The sequence below is a fragment of the Sminthopsis crassicaudata genome, chromosome 3, assembly GCF_048593235.1.
Source record: "Sminthopsis crassicaudata isolate SCR6 chromosome 3, ASM4859323v1, whole genome shotgun sequence".
NCBI classification, from domain to species: Eukaryota; Metazoa; Chordata; class Mammalia; order Dasyuromorphia; family Dasyuridae; genus Sminthopsis; species Sminthopsis crassicaudata.
Window position 1 is genome coordinate 621,269,902 of NC_133619.1, and position 23,427 is coordinate 621,293,328.

At 36.7% G+C, this 23,427-nt stretch overlaps 1 protein-coding gene across 16 annotated transcripts in view; it reads right to left on the reverse strand.

Moving 5' to 3' along the window:
• KIF1B (kinesin family member 1B) overlaps positions 1-23,001 on the reverse strand; it is a 188,391-nt gene extending 165,390 nt beyond the window's left edge. For all 16 annotated transcript variants that reach the window (XM_074306314.1, XM_074306312.1, XM_074306310.1 and 13 more), the window contains exons 1-2: positions 22,695-23,001; positions 7,290-7,466 (exon numbers count right to left, since the gene is read on the reverse strand). In XM_074306314.1, coding sequence (XP_074162415.1) covers positions 7,290-7,395 — 106 coding nt within the window. In that variant the 5' untranslated portion in view covers positions 7,396-7,466; positions 22,695-23,001. The remainder of the gene's footprint in view (positions 1-7,289; positions 7,467-22,694) is intronic.
• Positions 23,002-23,427: the final 426 nt, after the last annotated feature.

Sequence of the window (23,427 nt, forward strand, 5' to 3'; positions counted from 1 at the left end):
AAAACTGTTTTCCAATTGTGGTCATATAGTTCCTGGATTTGCCTTGGCAGATAAAGACTCTCAAATATTTTATGTTATCTACAATTATTTTAAATGGGATTTCTCTTTCTATCTCTTGTTGCTGGATTTTGTTGATAACATATAGAAATGCCAATGATTTATGTTGATTTATATGTCCTATAATTTTGCTATAAAGTTGTTAATGGTTTCTAGTAGTTTAGTCGATTCTCTAGTATTCTCAGAATATACCATATATCATCTACAAAGAGTGATAATTTTGTTTCCTTTTTCTTTTCATTGCTAAAGCTAACATTTCTAAAACAATATTAAATGATAGCGGCCAACCTTCTTTTACCCCATTACTATCCTTCTTGACTTCTCTACTTTATTTCTATCCCCACCTTTCTTTCTATTACTTAACTTGTAACTCCTCCAACACTCCCTCCCTTATCTTCTCTCTCTACCCAATCCCCTTGCTCTCGTTTCTGTCTTAATTTAGAAGACTATAAATATATATAAAATATAAAATCTACACACCCTTCTATATCCCTTATCCTATTTTCTCACCTGTTTATTTCTTTATAAATTTAGAAGACTTTTATTCCCTTCCAAATGTATATGGTGTTCTTTTTCTAATCCTGATCTCATCTGAGCAGGGTTCTCTCTAAAAATCTCTACATTAGAGTTGGGAACTGATCCAACCATTCTGGAGAGCAATTTGGAACTATGCCCAAAGACTATCAAAATGTGCATACCCTTTCATTCAGCAGTGTTTCTACTGGGCTTATATCCCAAAGAGATCTTAAAGGAGGGAAAGGGACCTACATGTGCAAAAATGTTTATGGCAGCCCTTTTTGTAGTGGTAAGAAACTGGAAACTGAGTGGATGCCCATTAAGAAAAGATAAGCAGAATGATTTCAGAGAAGCCTGGAGAGACTTATATAAACTGATACTAAGTGAAGTGAGAAGAACCAAGAGATCATTGTACACAGCAATAACAAGATTATACAATGATCAATTCTGATGGACATGGCTCTCTTCAACAATGAGATAATTCAGACCAGTTCCAATGATCTTGTGATGAAGAGAGCCATCTGCTCCCAAAGAGAGGATTAGGGTAACTGAGTGTGAATCACAACATAGCATTTTCACTCTTTTTGTTATTTGCTTGCATTTTGCTTTCTTTCTCATTTTTTTTCCTTTTGGATCTGACTTTTCTTGTGCAGCATGATAATTGTATAAATATGTATACATATATTGGATCTGATTATATTTTAACATGTTTAACATATTGGATTACTTGCCATCTAGGGGAGGGAGTGAGGAGAAGGGGAGGAAAATTTGGAACATAAGGTTTTGAAGGATCAATATTGAAAAATTATCCATGCATATGTTTTGAAAATAAAAAGCTATAATTTAAAAAAAAAAAAATAAATAAAAATCTCTCTTATCCTCTCCCATTCTCTATCCTCTTACCCTCTTATTTATTACTGAATTTAGAAGACTTTTATATCCTTTAAAGTATGTGTGTGTATCTCTCACAGAGAGAGTGTGTTCCCTCTTTAATCTATTCCCCATTTGAGTAGGATTCCAGAATTACCAACTCTCCTCTCCCATCTAATTCCTTTTGTATCAGTTCTCTCTCATTTTATTTGTATGAGATAATTATTCTTTACCTTTTCCTACAGTTTTGCTTTTTAGAATCACATCATACTCAGCTCTACCCCATCTTTCTTTCAAACTACTCAATTATTATTATTATTTTTTTTTTTTAAAGGCTGGGGTTAAGTGACTTACAGGCAAGAGTTAAGTGTCGGAGATCAGATTTGAACCCGGGTCCTCCTGAATTCAAAGCTGGTGCTCTATCCACTGCGCCACCTGGCTACCCCTAAACTACTCAATTATTAATGACTATCTTAGACAGAGTTACCCATCCATATATAAAAAGTAAACAATTTTCCTTAAATTCCTTGTAATTAATTAGTCTCTGAAGTTTACCTTCTATTTCTCTTAGATTTTGTATATCAAATTTTCTTTCAAGTTCAGGTCTTTTTGCAAGAAAATACAAAAAGTTTGCCAATTCATTGAATATTCTTGTTTTCTGTTTTTGGTTAAGGATTATGCTTAACTTTGCTGGGTATGATATTTTTTGGACACAATGTGAGTTCTTTTGCTCTTCAATATACAATGTTTCAAGATTTGCAGTCTTGTAATGTAGCCACTGCTAGGTCCTATGTGATTCTAATTGTGGTTGTACCACATCTGAATTTGTTTTTTGTTTTTGTTTTTGTTTTTGTTTTCTGTTCTTAATAGTTTCTCCTTAATCTGGAGATTTTGGCATTTGACTGATATTCATGTAGGGTTTCTTCCTACAGGTAGTGATAGGCAGATTTTCCCCCCTATTTTTATTTTCTCCTCTTGTTCTAATACCTGAGAACAACTATTTCTTGTACTGTTGTATCAAGATTCTTTTTCTGATAATAACTTTCAGGTAGCCTGATTATTCTTACATTTTCTCTTCTTGATCTCTTCTCTAGATCAATTGTTTGTCTTATGAGATGTTTCACATTCTCTCCTATTTTTTCATTCTTTTTATTTCACTTTGTTATTTCTTGATCTCTTATAACTTCACTGGCTTCCCTTTGCCCAATTTGAATTTTCAAAGAATTATTTTTCCTTAAGCTTCTGGACCTCCTTTTTCCATTTGGCTGGCTTTCTTTTCAAAATTTTATTGTTTTTTTGATTGCTCTTATTTCTTTTTTAAATTTTTCCTCAATACCTCTTATTTATTTATTTGTTTGTTTTGCTGAGGTAATTAGGGTTAAGTGACTTGCTCAGGGTCACACAGCTAGGAAGTGTTAAGTGTCTGAGACCAAATTTGAACTCGGGTTCTCCTGATTTCAAAGCTGGTGCTCTGTCCACTGTGCCACTTACCTACCCCAATACCTCTTGTTTAATTTTTAAAGTATTTTTTAAAAAAATTGTTCCTATGAATTTTGGGGGGGGAGGGGGCAGGAATGTATGAGAAAGAATCAGTAGGGGCAGCTAGGTGGCATCCATGAGAGTGTATAAAGTTGCCAAATGAGAAACTAGAGAAAAGAAGACACAAACAGATGGGGTGGGGAAGGGGTTGACACCTGTATTTAGCTGGGGGTGGGGGTGGGGAGAGGGGAACCTGAATGAAGATCCAGCAAAGACTGGGGAATGGTCAAACAAGTAGGAAGAGAGCCAAAAAAGAGCAGACTCATAAAACAAGACAAGACAGTGATCAGCAATATCAAACGTGGCCAGAGTTTTTAAAAAAAGGTTAGTTTTTTGAATGGATGCCCATCAATTGGAGAATAGCTGAATAAATTATGGTATATAAATGTTATGGAATATTTTTGTTCTGTAAGAAACGACCAACAGGACGATTTCAGAGACCTGGAGAGACTTGAAATGAGCAGGCTTAGGAGAACAATGTATACATGGCAACAACAAGATTATATGATGATCAATTCTGATAGATGTGGCTGTCTTCAACAATTAGATTATTAAAACCAGTTCCAATTGTTCAGTGATGAAGAGAGCCATCTACACCCAGAGAGAGGACTGTGGGAACTGAATGTGGTTAACAACATGGCATTTTCACTCTTTTTATTGTTGCTTGCATTTCATTCCGCTGTTTGTTTTTTTTTTTTTTACTGGTTTGATTTGATTTTTCTTTTGCAGCACAATAATTGTAAAAAAATGTATGCATATATTGGATTTAACATATATTTCTACCATGTTTAACATATATTGGACTACTTGCCATCTAGGGAGGACGTGGGGGAAGAGAGGGAAAATTGGAACACAAATTTTTGGAAGGGCTAATGTTAAAGAATGTCCATGCATATGTTTTGATAAATAAAAAAAAAAGAGAGAGAGAATAGATTTTTTAAAAGGGTTAGTAGGCTACTAGATTTAACAATTAAAAGATCACTGCAAACATTGGAGAGAAAAGTTTCAGTGATGATGAAGTCAGAAACTGGACTGGGGAAGGCTGAAGAATAAGAGATGTGGAAGCACAAAATGGAGGTGACTTATTCAGGGAGTTTAGCTGAAAAGGAAAGGATACACCCCAGCCATACTACTACTGGGCTTATACCCCAAGGAACTACTAAGAAGGGAAAGGGACCTGTATGTGCCAAAATGTTTGTGGCAGCCCTTTTCATAGTGGCTAGAAGCTGGAAGATGAATGGATGTCCATCAATTGGAGAATGGTTGGGTAAACTATGGTATATGAATGTTATGGAATATTATTGTTCTATAAGAAATGACCAACAGGAGAATACAGAGAGGCTTGGAGAGACTTACATCAATTGATGCTGAGTGAAACGAGCAGAACCAGAAGATCATTATACACTTCCACAATGATACTGTACGAGGATGTATGCTGATGGAAGTGGATTTCTTCAACATAGAGAAGAGCTAATCCAATTCCAATTGATTAATGATGGACAGAACCAGCTACATCCAGAAAAGGAACACTGGGAAATGAATGTAAACTGTTATTTTTACCTTCTGAATCCAATTCTTCCTGTGCAACAAAAAGTTCGGTTCTACACACATATATTGTATCTAGACTATACTGTAATATATTTAACATATATAAGACTGCTTGCCATCTGGGGGAGGGGGTTGGGGGAGGAAGGGAAAAAATCTGAATAGAAGTAAGTGCAAGGGATAATGTTGTAAAAAATTACCCATGCATATGTACTGTCAAAAAAATGTTATAATTATAAAATAAAATAAAAAATTTAAAAAAAAAAAAAAAAGGAAAGGATACAGTCTAGAGTAGTGAGTGACAAACTCAAATAAAAAGGTTAGAAGGGGGACATTAATCATAGATAAGTACCTTAAGGAAATACACTGACTTAATAAGGACTGCTAGGAAGTGCAATGGACAGATGACAGGCCTAGAGTCAGGAAGATTCTCTTCTTGTATTCAAATCTGGCCTCAGAGACTTTCTAGCTGTATGACTTTTACCCTGTTTGTATCAGTTTCCTCATCTGTACTATGAGATGAAGAAGGAAATGGCAAACTACTCCAAAATCTCTGCTATGAAAACTCCAAATGGGGTCAAGAAGAGCTGGACACACTGAAAAATGACCGAACAACAATGTTCTATTGTATTTTTGTTTTGTTAAGTATGTCTCAATTACATTTTAATCTGCTGGCCAGGTCAGGCATGTGCCTGCAGGCCACATGTTTGACACTTTTCTACAGGAGGCTAATTAGTGGGAATGGAAGAAACTAATGAGGGTTTTTTAAAAACGAAGGAGACTTCATCTCCAAAATATATAGAGAACTGACCATAATTTATAAGAAACCGAACCATTCTCCAATTGATAAATGGTCAAAGGATATGAACAGACAATTCTCAGAGGAAGAAATTGAAACTATATCCACTCACATGAAAGAGTGTTCCAAATCACTACTGATCAGAGAAATGCAAATTAAGACCACTCTGAGATACCACTACACACCTGTCAGATTGGCTAAGATGACAGGAACAAATAATGATAAATGTTGGAGGGGATGTGGGGAAATTGGGACACTAATACATTGCTGGTGGAGTTGCGAAAGAATCCAGCCATTCTGGAGAGCAATCTGGAATTATGCCCAAAAAGTTATCAAACTGTGCATACCCTTTGACCCAGCAGCGCTACTACTGGGATTATATCCCAAAGAAATACTAAAGAGCGGAAAGAGACATATATGTGCCAAAATGTTTGTGGCAGCTCTTTTTGTTGTAGCTAGAAACTGGAAGATGAATGGATGTCCATCAGTTGGAGAATGGTTGGGTAAATTGTGGTATATGAAGGTTATGGAATATTATTGCTCTGTAAGAAATGACCAGCAGGAGGAATACAGAGAGGCCCTGGAGAGACTTAAATCAACTGATGCTGAGTGAAATGAGCAGAACCAGAAGATCACTGTACACTTCAACAACAATACTGTATGAGGATGTATTCTGATGGAAGTGAAAATCTTCAACATAAAGAAGATCCAACTCACTTCCAGTTGATCAATGATGGACAGAGGTAGCTACACCCAGAGAAGAAACACTGGGAAGTGAATGTAAATTGTTAGCACTAATATCTGTCTGCCCAGGTTGCATGTACCTTCGGATTCTAATGTTTATTGTGCAACAAGAAAATGATATTCACACACATGTATTGTACCTAGACTATATTGTAACACATGTAAAATGTATGGGATTGCCTGTCATCGGGGGGAGAGAATAGAGGGAGGGGGGGTAATTTGGAAAAATGAATACAAGGGATAATATTATAAAAAAAATATATATATATATAATAAAAAAAATTTAAAAAAAATAAAATAAAAAAATAAAAATGAAGGAGACTTAAGCAGTTTGTAAATAAGTTAGAAACAAGTAGATGAAAAGAGAATGAACAGAGAAAATCTGGTAAAATTTTAGAAGCCTATTACAAACAAGAATTCTATATGACTTTTTCTCCATGAGCCAGTACAAAGTACTTATTTTATATTTCTCTAATGAACACATATATCATATTGTGATTACTTAATTGTCATTTGCCCTTATTAGTCTTATCTAGATATCATTATCTTCCTGGAAGAACAGACCTATGGACAAATTGGATGCTTTTTCAAAATTTGTTGAACTGAACTGTTGAACTCATAAAACTACTGTGGAGGAATAAGCATAAGCATAGTTTTAAGCCTTGCTATTTGAAAGCTGATAAAACTTTTGCCAAGGCTGTTAGCTATGTGAAACTGCAACTGAAAAATGATTTGTACAGAGAAATCAAAATATGTACCTTAGAAGCTTCCAAAGATTCAGTCTCACAAGAGTACAAGGTGAGCTCCTTAGGGGCACAGATTTGCTCTCCTTTGGATTTGTGACCCCAGCATGCAACACAGGATTTGGCACAGGCACTTATTTAAGTGTCTGGTGAACTGATATGAATCACAGCACTCAAACAGCATCCCTGCTTATAATTTCAGTAACCTATTAATAACCCTTGGTAGGCTAGGCTAATCCAGATAGACAAGTATTTTCCAACCTACCCTTTCAAAACAGTTTAACTAAATAATCAAATAACTTGTATTTAAAAATGCTACAGGGAGTCTCCTTGTCCCTCCTGGATAATTCAAAAGAATGTTCAAAGTGAGAGAATACTAGTACTTATACTAAGCAGAAGTATTAGAAGGGAAAGGATGTAAAAGTAGAGAGAGAAGATACAATTTGTATGATTACAAAATCGAATGCTGCACTTACTGGTTGAGTTGCCTTGCATCTGAATGATACATTTGGATTCTTTGCTGGTCTCCCGGGAATTAAAGGGCCTGACCCGAACAGCCACTTTCACTGAGGCCCCTGACATTCTGACGGCTTGTAATATATGTAGTTTAAATATTGAGAAAGAAGTCTTCTTCGAAGTTACGTTCAAATTTCCTTTAAGAAAGAAAAAATTCCAAAAGGTATTTAGAATTAGAAAAAGCTTTTGACAAGGTAGAAAGAATATTCTTCTTTAAATAATTGTTGGAAGCTTCAATATAATTTTATAGTTCAATATAATAATGGAATTTATGCAAAATTTGCCACTTTACCTGCTTTATCTCATTTGATTTTCAAAATCAATCAATAAGCATTTATTAAATACTTATTATGTTCAGATACATGTTAGGTATTGGTGATACAAAAAAGGCAAAAGGTAGAACCTGTCCCAAGGAGCTTACAATCTAATGGGGGAGACAATATGCAAACAAATATATACAAAGCAAGCTACATACAGGTTAAGTATGAGGAAAGACACTAAAAGTGAGAGAGGTTGGGGAAAGTTTATAAAAAGGAGAATAATATTTTATTATGGGAATTAAAGGAAGCTAGGGAGGTCAGTAAAAAGAAATGAAGAAGGAGAATGTTCCAGATTTGGGGGAGAGCCAGAGAAATGCCTGGAGCTAAAAGATCAAGTGTCTTGTTTGTGAAATAGCCAAGAGGCCAATGTCACTAGGTCAAAAGGTACATTTTGGGGAATAAGATGAAAGTTGACTGGAGAGGACTGGGTTGATAAGTACTTTGAGTGTCAAACAGAGGATTTTGTATTTGAACCTGAAGGCATAAGTAAGTCACTGGGGTTTATTAAGGGAGCTGAAAAGTGGGGGATCAGACCTGCACTTTGAGAAAATCACTTTTGTGAATATAGAATAGATTGGAATGGGGAGAGACTTGTGGCTATCCAATACGCTGTTACAATAATTCAGGCATGACTCTTGAGGACCTGCACTAGAATAATGGCAGTGTCAGAGGAAAGGTTTATTCAAAATATGCTGCAAAAGCCAAATCAATAGGCTTGGCAATATATAGGAAGGAATCAAAGATGACATTTAGATTGTGAGCCTAAAGAACTGGGAGGGTATGTTGCCATTGAAGAAAAAGTATGAGAAGAAGAGGACTTGGGGGGAAGATAATAAGTTTAGATTGGGACACACTGAATTTAACATGTCTATAAGACATCCAGTATAAGATGCAGTTAAAGATGAGAAGGTAGTTAGAGATGCAAAATTGAAAGTCAGCAGAGAGGTTAAGGCAGGATTGGTAAATTTGAGAACCATCAGCATAGAAATAGTATTGAAATGGATAGGAATTGATGAGATCACTAAGTAGTTTAGAAGGAAAAAAGGACCCAGGATAGAGCCCTGAAGGACACCTAAAGTTAGAAGAAATGTAAATGTAAAGAAGGAGTGAGAAAAAGAGGCAGAGATAGAGCAGGAGGAGAACCAAGAGAGTGGTGTCCCAAAAATCTAGAAAGAAGAGACTATTAAAGAGGAAAGAGTGATCAGCAGTATCAAAGACTGTAGTGAAGTCAAGGAATAGCAAAAAGACCTTTGGATTTGTAAGATCATTTGTAATTTTGGAGAGAGCAGTTATAATGGAATGATATGGTTGGAACCTGAACTGTAATGAGATTAAGAAGAGAGTGAAACTTTTTTTTCCTTTTTGATATAATTTTTTTGTTGCAGCATGATAAATGTCAAAATATGTTTAGAAGAATTGCACACACATACACACACACACACACACACACACACACACACACACACACACACACACATATATATAGGATTACTTGCTGCTAAGAGAGGAAAGTAGGGGGAAAGGAGGGAGAAAAAAATATGGAACACAAGGTTTTGCAAGGGTGAATGTTGAAAACTATCTTTGCATGTATTTGGAAATTAAAAAAGTTATTATAAAATAAGAAGAGAATAAAAGATCAGGCACTAGTTAATTGTAGAAGACTTTTCAAGAAGTTTAACTACAAATGGCAAAAAAAGATAGAGAATGATAGCCAGGATAGAAGTATCAAGTGAGGGTTTTTTCAATGGGGGTCATATTTGAAGGCAGAAGGAAATGACCCAGAAAAGAAGGAAAAAACTAAAGATAAATGAAAGAATAGGAATGGCAGAGTGGATAATCTATTGAAAGTGTAAGCACTTACTGGAATCACTTGAACAAAGGAGAAAGGTTAACCTAGATGTGGAGTAAGGTCTCTTCATCATGTGAGATGGGAGGGAAGGAAATAGTGACAGAAAACATGCAAATGATAGAAAATAAAAGAGGAAAGAGGAGGGAGCACATGGAAAAGATATCAATTTTAACAGTAAAATATGAGACAAAGTTGTGAACTGAAAGAGTAGGGGAAGAGGAATCATGGGAGGTTTAAAGAGAGATGAAAAGTTCTAAAAGAGGGAATAAGGGAGGTATAAAATAGAGATGCTAATGGCAGGGAAGGCCCAGGTGATTTTGTGTAACAAATTTGTAGAGTACCCAGGCAGAGCAGTTGAATGATTTTATGCATCTTCATTCAGCTATATGTGTGAAAGAGGAAAAGTAGTAAATGATGAAATGCTAAGGCTTGGCTGGACATAAACAATAATAAGATAAAGGGGCTAGGGAATCAAGAGAAGAGGACAATATAGAGTTGAAATGGTTCACCACAAGGTCAAGATGGGGAAAAGAGAAGAAAAAGGTTAATGCATGGGACATGGCCTAGAAAAGAATTTAGGGGTCACGTGGTCATGGTATGGTCAAAGAGTAGGATTTCATAAGGGAAGACAGAGAGGGGGAAAACCAATGGATTGTGATCAGACAAGAGCATTCAGAATTCTTGAACACAAAGATGTAAGTGATGACAAGATCAAGTGTATTATCATCTTTGTGTATGGCTGAGATGGAAAGGAGGTAGTTGAGGAACTTCATAAGGCCCTTGTGAGGCAGGTGCTATTATTATCCCATCATATAGATTAAATAATTGAGGCACAGAGAGACTGAAGGACTTAACCAGTATAAGCTAAAAATTGTCCAATGTCCTATTTGAACTCCAAGTCCACAGGCTATCCACTGTACCACCTAGCTACATGTCACATTTTAATTTTTTTTTTCAGATTTTGTAGTTAATGAGCAAAGTAAAACAGAAATGTGAACGTGAAAAAGCAAATTTGAGTTTATGGATATCATTAACATTTTTAGAATGAGACTCACATGTGAAACATGACTGGAAGCAGATACCTTATTTAGAAGAAATAAGATCAGTAGGAAAAGATAAGGGGGTTAAAAGAAGTAAACATATTCAACATTGCATACTAAGAAGATATAGTCATGTGAAGAAATTCAGGGAACAAAAAACTGATAATCAATAAAAGCAGAAATAAACTGACTATACTATAGAGCTCATGGACAATTAGAGGAAATAGATAAAGAGTTAAGAGAACCAGAGAATGAACTTGGTAGAGAGGCCCAACATGATAATAATAAAAGTGTTAAATTATTTAGCCAACTGATGGAATTTTTTTCTCTGTAAAAAGCAAAGAAGGTATTATGGCTACAGAAGATAAAGAAAACAACAAGTGGAATTGCTTGCTACCCCTATATTTCTAGTGTTTTTACAACTTACATCCCCCTCCCGTGCACCCTTCTTTCCCACACTCTTTGAGTCAGTGACACTGAATTAGTGTTCCTTACACAAGATACTCCAACTCCATATATCTCTGGAATGCTCTCCCTTGTCTTCTCTTAATGACTTCTTTCAATTCCCAAGAAAAATCCCATCTTTTAAAGGGAGCTTTCTAATTCTTTTTGCAGCTACTTGATAAAGTAGATTGAGCTCTGGGATACAGAGTCAAGGAAACCTGAGAGGTCAAATCTAGCTTCAAATAATTTTAGAAAAGCTTTAACCCTGGGTGAGACATTTAACATGTGTGCCTCAGTTCCCTCATCTGTAAAATAAGGATAATAACAGTATCCATATCTTCCAAGGTTGCTGTGAGAATCAAATGAGATAACTGGAAAGCCTTTACTACAGTGCCTGACACATAGTAAGTAGTTGATAAGTGTTGTCATTATTTTTTATTATTATTATTAGTCTATTTGATTACTATTGATTACATCTCAATTTATTCTGTCCATAGCTGGTTTGTGCATAGTTATTTATACTATGAGGTCTTTTTATCCCTACCCATTAGCATAGTGCCTGGCACATAGTGGATGCTTAACTAATTTTTAATGATTTGACTCACCAACTATTCTATTGATGTTAAACATCAATACAAAACAGTTACTTTCTAAAATATAAATAATGGAAACCTTAGAAAAGTGATCACTTAATTTTATGATTTATGATAGAAAGAAAAATTAACTTAGTCTCACATGTACTCTAGATTTCTGAACAGATTTCAAAGGATTGAGAAGAAACATGTTTACTCTCATGAAGTAAAATTCTGCAGGGGATGTAAGTGTGTAAGGGATGGCAAGCATTCAAGAACAAAAGCTGAAGAAATAAAGAGAAATAAGTCCAGTGAGATGGAAAAAAAAACAATTTGGATATATATGGAAATCACTGACCAACTTGATTTTTAAAAGAAATGTACAGAACACAGCAGCAGGGAGATGGAGCCAAGATATTAAAGTAGCAGGAAGCAGTACAGTACACTCCCCCAAAAGTCTTCCAAACAGACATATAAAATCCAACAGACCAAATCCCTAAAAGGAAATTTTTTTTCTAAGTCAAAATGAGAAATTTTTCCAATCTTGATCAGTATGAGACAGAGAAAGAATGTGTAGATACTGGGGGTAGATTCTGACCAGGAGCATGCCTGAGGAGCCCCTCCCTCTGGTACAAGAAAAGACTGCACTAGGGAAATAGGAGGAAATGGAAAGAAGGGAATAGATTAAGGGAAGAATTAGTCCTCAGAAAAACAAATTCTAACAATGGGTATACAAAATATTTCTAGTTCTCTTCCAGATGACAAAAAAATTGGAATCTGATGGGGTAGCTGATCTAATAATTATGGTACATAAATGTGACAGAATACTTTTGTGCTATTAAAAATAAATTGGTTTCAGAGAAACCTGGAAGACCTGTATGAACTGATTCAGAGAGAGATGAACAGAACCAGGAGAAATATTTACAGAATGGCATTCAAGAATATAATGATCATAGAATATATATATGTTTTATATATAAAATTTTTTTAAATAAGACTTAAAATAAAAAACAAAGGGAAAAATATATTCTTTGGACCATATAAGAAATAAATGAAGTCCAATCTTACCTATATGGCCCAAAATATTATTTAAAAGGAATTTAGGGATGTGTAAGTGCATACCTCTAATTAGTGCAACTATGAACTAATTCTCAATAAAGAAAACTTCCTCTACCAGTGTAGATCTATATATCGTCTGCGACTCAGAATCTAGGAAAATTGCCTATAGCACTGAGAGATTGAATAGAATTATAGATCTAGAGTTGGAAGGGATTACCTAATTCAATCCTTTCATTTTACAAATATGGAATATGAAACCCAAGAAGTTTAAGTAACTTGTTCAAGTTAAGCATCTTGTCCATCTAGGTATCGTGTGCCAGAGTCATAATTTGAACCCAAGTCTTTTGACTTCAGAGTCTGTGTAGTTTCCACTGTACCACCACCAACACTGAACAACAGTTTGTAAGTGTTACAGGTAAGACTGGTCTTCTAGAGTCTGAGGTTTAGTCTCTAAACTATCTTTTACATTCCTTTAGTAGTTTCCTTAAATATAAATCTTATCTACTTAATGTAAATTAGTCCATAGTTCTTGTGTTACTTTTATATCTCCTATAGTGTCTTAGGTAGTTAATTACTTTATTTTTGGCATTTTAACAGTTTTTCAATTTTGATTTCAGAAAAGTTAATTCTCTTTGTTTATGATCTAAATACAATACATATTTGTAACACTGGATCTTAAGGCTAAAATATCTAAAACCTAATATATTTACCATAGCACCTTCATGGAGATTATTTTATTTTAAGATTAACAAATTTTGAATAGTTGAAAGACATAGTTGAAAGTTGGTTTCTAGTCTTTATTCCATTATCAGCTCTGTGTATCTATTCATAGATGACTTTAGACAAACTGTTCAATTTCTATGAATCCACTTTCAAACTTGCAAAATCAGGAATAATCATATTTATGGAGTAGAAAAGGAAGGGTTCAGGCAGTTAGGTGGTGCAGTAGATAGAGCCCCAGCCCTTAAATCAGGAGGACCTGAGTTCAAATCCAGCCTCTGACAACAATACTTACTAGCTGTATGACTGGACAAGTAAGCTACTTAATCCCAACTGCCTAGCCAAAAAAAAAAAAAAAACAAAACAAAAACAAAAACAAAAACAAACAAACAAAAAAAAAAAAAAAAAGAAAGAAAGAAAAGGAAGAGTTCACATAATAAGACAATGTATGAAAATTTTATGAACTGTGTAGTATTGCACAAATATAAGGATTTTTGACATTAATATGAAGTACTTTAGATATTCTTAATTGGAAAAAACTATTAAGGATCTACAGAAGTGAGACATATAAAGCAACTGAGCAAAAGGAAACAAATAGCAAGTAAGTGATATCTTTAGCTTTAAGTTATTTTTAAAGGAATTTAAGTTTATTTTTATCAATTTATCATTAATACTATTTTTAAAACTTAATCACCTTATATAATAAAACTATTCATCTAAAAAAATGTATTACAATTGTTAGCACTACTGTCTATGTACCCAGGTTACTTATACCTTCGGAAGCTAATAATTAATGTGCAACAAGAAAATGGTATTTACACACATATATTGTATCTAGGTTATATTGTAACACATGTAAAATGTATGGGACTACCTGCCATCGGGGGGGAGGGAGTGGAGGGAGAGAGGGGATAATTTGGAAAAATGAATAAAAAATAAAAAAAATATTAAAAAAATGTATTACAAATTATATGGGGATACCATAGTAAGAACGTATTTCTTCTTTGTTCTTTGGTAATAAGACACAATAGTAAGAAATTAAAGAAGTTACTATTTATATTAGTCAACTGAAAAGCTACAAGGTTTATCTCTCTAGATACAGTAAAAGATCAGAAATTACAGACATAAAACTGCCCCTAAAGAAAAATAAAAAAACAACACCCAAACCTCTTAATTGTGTAAATCTAATTAAGAAACAAGAGCAACCCAGAGCTGAAGAAGGCAAATGGGATGAAAAGTAATACTTGTATAATACCATGTACACTTGTATGCACAGACACACACGCAATTTCTGAAGTTTCAAAGGGATGCTCAATATACCATTTATATCACCATTTACATGCCCATTTTCAGTTCAATTCACTGCTACTTTGACCATTTTCTTCACATATCATTTCAAACCATAAGAAATCAAAATGGAACATGGCTTAGAATTACTCTAATCATTTGGCTTTTATCTTGTCCCAATTCTGATCTCATGGCACTTTCCTTTGGTTTCAGTAAAATCTGATCTTATCAAGTCTTTAAAACACATATAAGAAAGATGTAATGTTTGGGAAATAAATGATTGACTAATTTGTGGTATCTTAATATAACATTATGGTCCCGTCAAAATTATAAAGAGAAAGGAAGCATGACACAGTAAACAGCAAGTAGGCCTCAGAGTTAAAAAGACTTGGATTCAGGTTTGGCCTTCATGAATAAATTCATGTGATCCTGGTTAAGTTATTAGCCTCTCAGTGTTCTGGGTCACTCCAGGGTAGTGGGGTCAAATTTAAATGAAAGGGGTGCCACTAATCCTACACAAGGATCCTTGCAAGATGCATATTGACTTAGTTTTAAAATGTTACCCAAGTTTTATTGCACGTTTATTTTGTTAAAATTTTTCCCAATTACATTTCAATCTAGTTAAGGCTGAGGCATTATTGGGAGCAAACCTAGTGACTTTGATAACTAGTATGTTCAAGTCACTTTCTACTCTAATTCATCCATTATCTAGACACAAAAGTGATTTTTCCAAAAGTGGGTCTGATTATGTCTGGCTGTCTAATCTCTCTCTTACTTGTTCTTGAACTTGAACACATACCCAGTTCTCCAACCTCTGCCAAGTCAATAAACTCTTGTTTCCTGATGCCTCCAAGATAAAATACAAAATGCTTAGTCTGGTATTCAAAGCCCTATATAACCTTGCTCCTTGACATGTACTCTTCAATCCAATATCACTAGTCCTCCTGGATGTTCCACACTGGCTCCTTCTCAGCTTTAGATATTTTCTCTGGCTGTCCCCCAGGCCTGGATTGCTCTCCCTCAATTCCAACTACTGACCTTCCTGGTTTCATTAAATCCCATTAAAATCCCACTTCTCAGGGAAACCTTCTCTAATCTCTCTTAATCCCTGTGGCTTCCCTCTGTTAACTATTTCCTATTCATCCTGTATATAGTTTGCTTTGTATATGTTTCTTAGCAGGTTGCTTCTCCCATTAGATTGTAAACTCTTTGAAGGCAAAGACTCTTCTTGTATCCCCAGGGTTTAACACAGTGCCTGGCACAAACGAAGTGCCTAATAAATGTTGACTGAGTCATAGACTATAAACTGCAGGGAAAGTACTAACCTGCACTAGTAGGGGGAGTTGACTTGTTGCTATCAAAATCAGAGATCTAATCTCTCTATCTCTATGAAGAATGCAAGGAAAGGTAGAGAACTTTACAAAGTAATTGAAAGTGACATCAGAAGGACTAGAACCATACAGAAACTGACAACTCTACAAGACAGAGTTAGAACTAGAAAAAACTTTAACAACTATCTAGACTAGGGAAGGGGAGTCATAACTATGATCCAATGGGTTCATGCTAAAAATATTTAACTGCTTAAGCAGTAAATAAATGCCCAATTATGTTACAAAAATAATATTCCAATGTGAACCAGATTCAAGACTGTGTCTGGTTATGGCCCAAATATGCCAAATTTTTGTTAAAAAAAAAAAAAAAAAAAAAAAAGACAACATTGAAATTAAATTTAAAATTATGAAAATTCTCTGAAAAGGATGTAGCATCCAAAATATGTAACAACTAACAGATATTCATAAATATCTCACTTCTCTACTGATGAATGGTTACATATGTATTTATATTGGTTAATTGCAAGGATATGCAAGGAGTTGTTTTTTGTGATGTGGCAGCCACCTGTGAGTGGCTGCCTGAGGTCTAACTCAGACCTGTAGAATGGATCTCTTAATGTAAGAGAACAAAAATGATACAAGGAAACTGAGAAGCAGTTGCTGTTCTCTGACCTCTCTCCTCTTCTCTCTTACTTCCAATTTATTTCATTTCCAATCCACAAGGAACATCTTCGAAGGCTACAGTGCAGCTCCTTCAAGTTTATGATTCACAGATGTGGAGGCTCTCAGAGAACTGACCTGCCCCTCCACCTAGGCATGGTCCTTAATAGCTATCCAAAGAACAGTTATGATTGTTACCATTTGGTCCAGAGATTCCATTACTTAGCTGATATTCCAAGGAGGTAAATCATATTAAGAAGATCCCCATGCACACCAAAATATTTATAGCACCATGTCTTTGTAGCAACAAAGAATTGGAAACAAAATACAAATCTATCAATGGGGAATGACTAAGTGAATTGATGCACATAAATGTAACATAATGATGAAAGTAATGATGAATGAGTTGAATTCAGAGAAACATGAAAAAGTCTATATGAAGTGACACAGAATGAAATAATCAAGAACATAATATATACAATGATTACAACAAAGTAAATGGAAAGAACCCCCAAAAAATTTTTAAATGATTGTTGCAAAATGATAAATGAGCATGGCTCATTTGAGAAGTTTTGCACACCCCACTCCTTTTCAGAAGTATAAAGTCCACAAGAGCTGTACATGGCATATATTTTCAGACTTTTTTGATATATTGATCATTTATACTGATTATTTTTCATCTTCCTGTCTTTAAAAATGTTATTTGTTGGGGCAACTAGGTGGCGCAGTGGATAGAGCACCACCCCTGAAGTCAGGAGGATCTGAGTTCAAATGTGACCTCAGACACTTAACACTTCCTAGCTTTTTGACCCTGGGCAAGTCACTTGACCCCAATTGCCTCAGTTTAAAAAGAAAGAAAGAAAAAAAGAAAGAAAATGTTATTTGTTACCATATCAATGAAATATTTTAAGAAAAAATGAAAAATATAAAGTCAAAAGGAGTAGATACAACTTCAGAGGGACTTAGAAATTCAGAGCAAAAACATTTTTTTGTTTCATCATTGTCAATTATTTCAGTTGGTTGGCTTTATTTTGTTTAACTAAGAATGTTAAGATTTTATTCCCTATTACGTATGTATCTTAAGTCTTTGCTTACAATTAAATTTATAATGATAATAATTATATTTATAATAATAAAAAACTGCTTTCTTTTTAATTCCAAAAAGAAAATGCATTAAACTAGATTGGTCAGAAATTGAGACTTTGGCAAGAAAATATCAACTATTCACTAAAATGTTTTAAAGTTTCCTTTTCTAAAGAAAATAGACCATTATAGTAATTTTTAGTAAAAAAAAATAAAATAAAAGCACTTTCCTTTTTCTTATTTAACAATAACAGACATATAATTCTTCTGGTTATCCTGTACAATTGTTAAAACTTACTCATATACACCACTGTCATCTGGATAACCTAAAACTTTAACTCTTTATAGACTGGTATTCCACACTTTACAATCATAAGAATCACCAAAAGAATACTGGATTGGATGGGTCATGTAGCACAAACAAAGAATAATTGATGAAGGGAAAGTCCTGTGTTCCATTGAAGTTCCCTTGAACCAATTCATTCCAAGTCAAAGAGTATAAAAAAGGAAGGCTCCACCCATCCCCTCCCACTGCCAGTACGATGGAGGAAGTCCCTGAGTATTTGCACGAGGATATCGAGGATATCGACAAGAGTATCAAAGAATAAGATTAATTTAGCCATACACTGATGGATTGCCATAAAAAAAGACAGTGAACAACAGAGTAATTTCATTCTCTTTTGAAGATATTCTTATCAAAACCTAACCACAGGTAAATCTGACTTAAGTAAAAGTTCTGGGGGGGAAAAGACTATAAAGCAAATTATCCTGATAGATCCTATTTTGTCATTTATTTTTTGTCACAAAAGATGTATCCTTGGGTTAAAGGTCTGACAGTTTGACAAATCAAATAGCATGCTATTCTGCTTTTAGTAACCACAATATTTTAGAGCAGAATAAGATAGCATTCTCTATTCAATGAGCTCAAACCATTTTTAAGCATGAGATTGAAAATTCTTGCACTTTGGAAATCAAGTTAATTTGAACTGAGAGGAAGCTAAAGAAAATTTCACAAAATGCAAAAGTAATAGGAGAACTTATTTACTGGAATACAGGGCCTAAAAATCCCATAAAAGCAAATATTCAATCAATAAATTTTGATTGACTACATTGGTGGGTATTGAGGCAGCTAAGTGATTCAGTGGATAAAGTGGAGTCAGAAAGATCTGAGTTCAAGTGCTACTCCTGACACTTACTAGTCGTATGACCCTGGGGACAAGTCACAAACTTGTCCATTTACTTTAATCCAATGAGGAAGAAAATGACAAACCATTCTAATATCTTTTCCAAGAAAAATCTATGGACAGTAAACATGACTAAACACCACAACCACACAGGTACTTCTTCCAGTGGTATAAATGGTATAAAATTCAATCCTTCCATACCTTCTTATCTACAGGATTCATAAATTCTCTACAGGGGATCTTATCCAACATGTTGAATGTCTTAAATCTATTCCCTGCTTTATACATTTTTCTAAGTTTGAATATCCATATGCTTAATTTAAATATGAAGCATAATATAAATCATTAAACATTGCAGAGGCCACAGAAGTCTCCTATCTTCACAGGGGCTTACAATCTAGTTGGAAGAGCAAACTCAGACACAGGCAACAAAAATTATTGCAATTTGGATCACTTTTGGCTAGTTGATGGAAGTAGTAAGGGGTAAAATTCTTATTGTTACGGAAAATAGAATGAATAAAAAAGGATGAGTTTGGTCACTTTATGATACCTACAATGTACAAGTGGCAGTCTATACATAAATACCTTGAAGTCTCTACTTAGGCATCCGATATTAATTGATAACAATCCTAGAGAGATATCTAAAATGATCATTGTTTCAACTAATAAGAAATTCTACCTCAGGAAAAACTCAAAGACACATTTTCATAGACTTTCTGCATGTTAATTATGCTGGTATCCATTTTTCTAATTTTTCTAACAATCTAACTATTTAAAAACTAAAAGGAGCTTCTATAAGATCTTTTGTTTCTGTTCACATTCGTACATAAATTGTAAAAATTCACTATTGTCCATTAAACAAGGCCAATTTTTCAAAGAGACAGTTATAGAATGTAGACTGGATATGTCATTAATTTCAAATCCATCATAAAATAAGCTATGTCAAATAACAAGATATAGTTCTTTCAGAAAAAAAACCCTGTTAGGGTCAGCAACCTTAGGAAGGGGTATATAAGAGAGAACAGAGAAGCCCGATTCTTTATATTTGTACAGGCCAAGACTACAGTCAGGAAAATAAGCTAGAGTGAATCACTTTGCCTTGGAAACACTTTGTTGGCAGACTATTCTTAGGTATTTATTCACTGAATAGATTCAAACTGGAAAACATGAAAGAAAGGAAAAAGGAGGAAGTGGATTCATATCTAGTCTTATAAAGGAAAAAACAGCCAGTTCTAAAACCTGGACACTGTAATCAGCTGGATAAATTTTAGAAAAGTATTTGTCAAGGGATAGGCTTTCACAAATACCTAACATTTTGCTGCCTCCATATCTGATTCATAATTCAGCTAATCAGATCTTACATAAAAATAAATAAATGTTGAAAACAGATTAGATGGAATTCTCCGATCATTTTAAAAAACTAATCTATTTTTAAAAAATATTTGTGTAATTAGGGAAAACAGAATTCTACAGCCAACTTCAAATTGTCATATTTTTAATTCAGTTTGAAAATGATTTAATATCTATGTGTCTTGAACTGCAATATTGCACAGGAATTTCCAAACCTTTAAAAGGAAGACTTAAAAACAAAATGATTAAAGTTATATGTGCTATTTTTATATAAGTTCAGTTAGTTAACTGATTTCAAGAAATCCTTTTTTCCTAATAATAATATATTATATAATATATATATATTAAGAATAATGCATAAGAACACATATGTGATGTATATTATATATAAATAAAAACAGAATCTATAATAAGAATCTATAATAAGAACACAAAGGCTGGAAGCTGATCTCTCAAGGTCCCATTCTAGCCCTGTGACTGTAACACATGGTGTTGAGTTCTCAACTTGAAATGAAATATAAAGGTCTCTGATAATGTGAAAGACTAATCTTCCACCATATGATCAATTGGTAATCTAGTTTTCTTTAGATAATCAACTATTATTCTAACTAAACCACAAAACATGTCAGACTTTACTGTTATCTGAAATAATACTGAGTAAAGATTTAAATCAGAATTATGCTACAGAAACAAGATGGCACCCTTTTCCTAAAATCGAAGATGATACATCTCAAAGGTTGCCACATGCTAAAGACTGCACTTCCATTTAAAGATATGACAGGTACTCAGAAGCATAGGATGACACAAAGCAGTATGTGTAATAAGTGAAGCAACCACGTCAAAGATCCCCTGTGGGCAGTCTAACTCAAGATTATATAAAAATAGCTAGTGACCAGTTATAATGGTGAACCAAGCCTCCATTATTGGAGTATTTTTATGTAACATTCACAGTTATAGATCCTTTAAAGATAAGCAAAATATGCTGAATCAAGTACCCACCAGGATTAATCTTAGCACAAATCCTATTTGCTCACGAATAATCTCTTTGGGCAAGCCCACTCAGTAACATCATATCTTATGCTAAGGCAAAAGAGAAATCTTGAAGGCAGCTCAGATTTGTAGCCAATTTTACAATTCACCAATGAAAAAATAGGACCTGAAAGCTCAATTCTGCTTTTAAGAAATGGACTGTATTGTTTTGTTTTATATGAACAATGACTAGCCTACTCCAGCAGCCTCCCAACCCCCACCACTTGGCCTCTAATGCAACCAGTCACCCTGAAAGCAGCCAGGGCTGTCATTCTGTACCTTCCAGCAGCCCGGACTTGGATCCTAAAGGATTGTCAGATCATCCTCCCAATATGGCTGCCATGGTAATTCTATTCTGTGAATACAGAGACTACCTACAGCCTTTACCACATCTGGACATAACTAAATAAGATCCTTCTTTTTCAGGCTCTTCAGTTTTTCCATTCCCATTAGGTGTCTCTTATTTCATCGGTCTCAAAAAATAATAACGATAATTACAAGCTCCTGATTGGAGCCTTGAATGACAGCAAAAGTGCAAGGTTTCTAAACGAACAAACAGCCTTTCTATCGAAAGTGTAGACAAGACTCGGAGCCTGCCCCCATCCCCTCTGAAAATAAATTAACCAGCTTGTCCGTGAGCCACAGGAAAGTCCCACCACAAGAATCCTGGCATCCAACTGCCCAGAGATCGACTTAGTCCCCATCAGCACCTTGGAGGCTGGAGCAACAAAAGCACAGTGGGCCGGCGTCTCGCAAGAAACGGAGAGTAAACGACGGGGGAAAGGGAATCAAATCCACAATCAAAGCCCTTAAGTTGCTAACCCAGGCAAAGAAACATTCCGAGGAGGGGCCGCACTCGAGCCACTCATCCGAGGAAATAATAAACCGGATCCCCTTCGGTGGGGAGAGAGGGAAAGAGAGAGGCAGAGCAGGGGGGTGGGGGTGGAGGAAGGGAGGATAACAGGGGGAGAAAAGAGAAAAAGAGAAAGAGGAAGGGGGCAGAAAGGGAAGAAGGAAAGGGAGGGAGGGAGGGAGGGAGGGAGAAGTCCATTTGATCTCCTCCCTGCAATACCAGCTGTCAGAGGGGAAAGGATGCCCAGAAGCTTCCCTGATTCCACCCCACCCCCATACACATAAAGTGGGGTCCACTCCCCAACTGCACACCTTCCTCCGGATCCCTTAAGAATTGGGGGAAGTGGTGGAGCTGCGGAGGGGGGCGTTGGGAGGGAGGGTTCGCCCGAATTCCTGGCCCTCGCCGGCCTGTCAATCGCTACTAAAGCGTCCCCCGCCCTCAATCCTTTCTGGGCGCTCCCCCCTAATCTCCGCCCCGGCCCGCCCGCGGCCGCGCGCCCCCTCCCCTCTCCGCTCTCCCCCCCGCGCCCCCTTCCTTCTCCCCCGGCCCCCAACGGCCCCTCCGTGTCCTCCTCCCGGCCTCACCTCAGGACCAGCGCCGAGCGGGCGTGGGCGCAGCGGCGGAGCAGCAGGAGCAGGAGCGGCAGCCGCAGTCAGCAGGAGCCGGCTCGGACAGCGAAGGCGCGCCGCAGCACCGCCCGGAGAGGAGCCGCCGCCTGGGGCTGCAGCCGGAGAGCGGGTCGGCCCGAGCCCGTCATGGCGAGGCGCGGCCCCGCATCCCAGGGGCGACACGGGGTACCGGGGGCGGCAGGGGCACGGCTGGGCGGGGGGCTGCGACTCCCACGACGGCCGCGGTCACACTGGCCGGGCTGAGGCGGCGGCGGCGGCGGGCGGCGAAGGCGACAGTGGCGGATCCGCCCCAAGCCCCGCCCCGCCTCCGCTCTCTACGGCCGCCAGCGCCGCCCTCGCCCCCTCGGAGCGTCACGGGATCCGCCTCCCTACCCGAGCGACTGGCACCGCCCCCAGCCAATGAGGAGGCAGAATCCGAGGCGCTCCGCTCCTATAGGAGCAAAGGCGGGCCGGAGCAGGGGTGGGGGGCCGCTGGAGGGGCGAAAATTCTCGGGGACACCCACACAGCGCACCCTGGTGGCCCGGGAGCCCGAGCGGGCGGGGAGGGTACCCAGAGGGAGGGGACCTGCTGGGCCTTTGCTAAAGGTCATCTCGTCTATGCAGCCGGACCCTCGCTGGCCGCTTGGCCGCCGGGCCCCGCTCCAGGTCCCGAGTCACGGGGCCCGGAGAGGGCCCGAGCTCCCGGAGC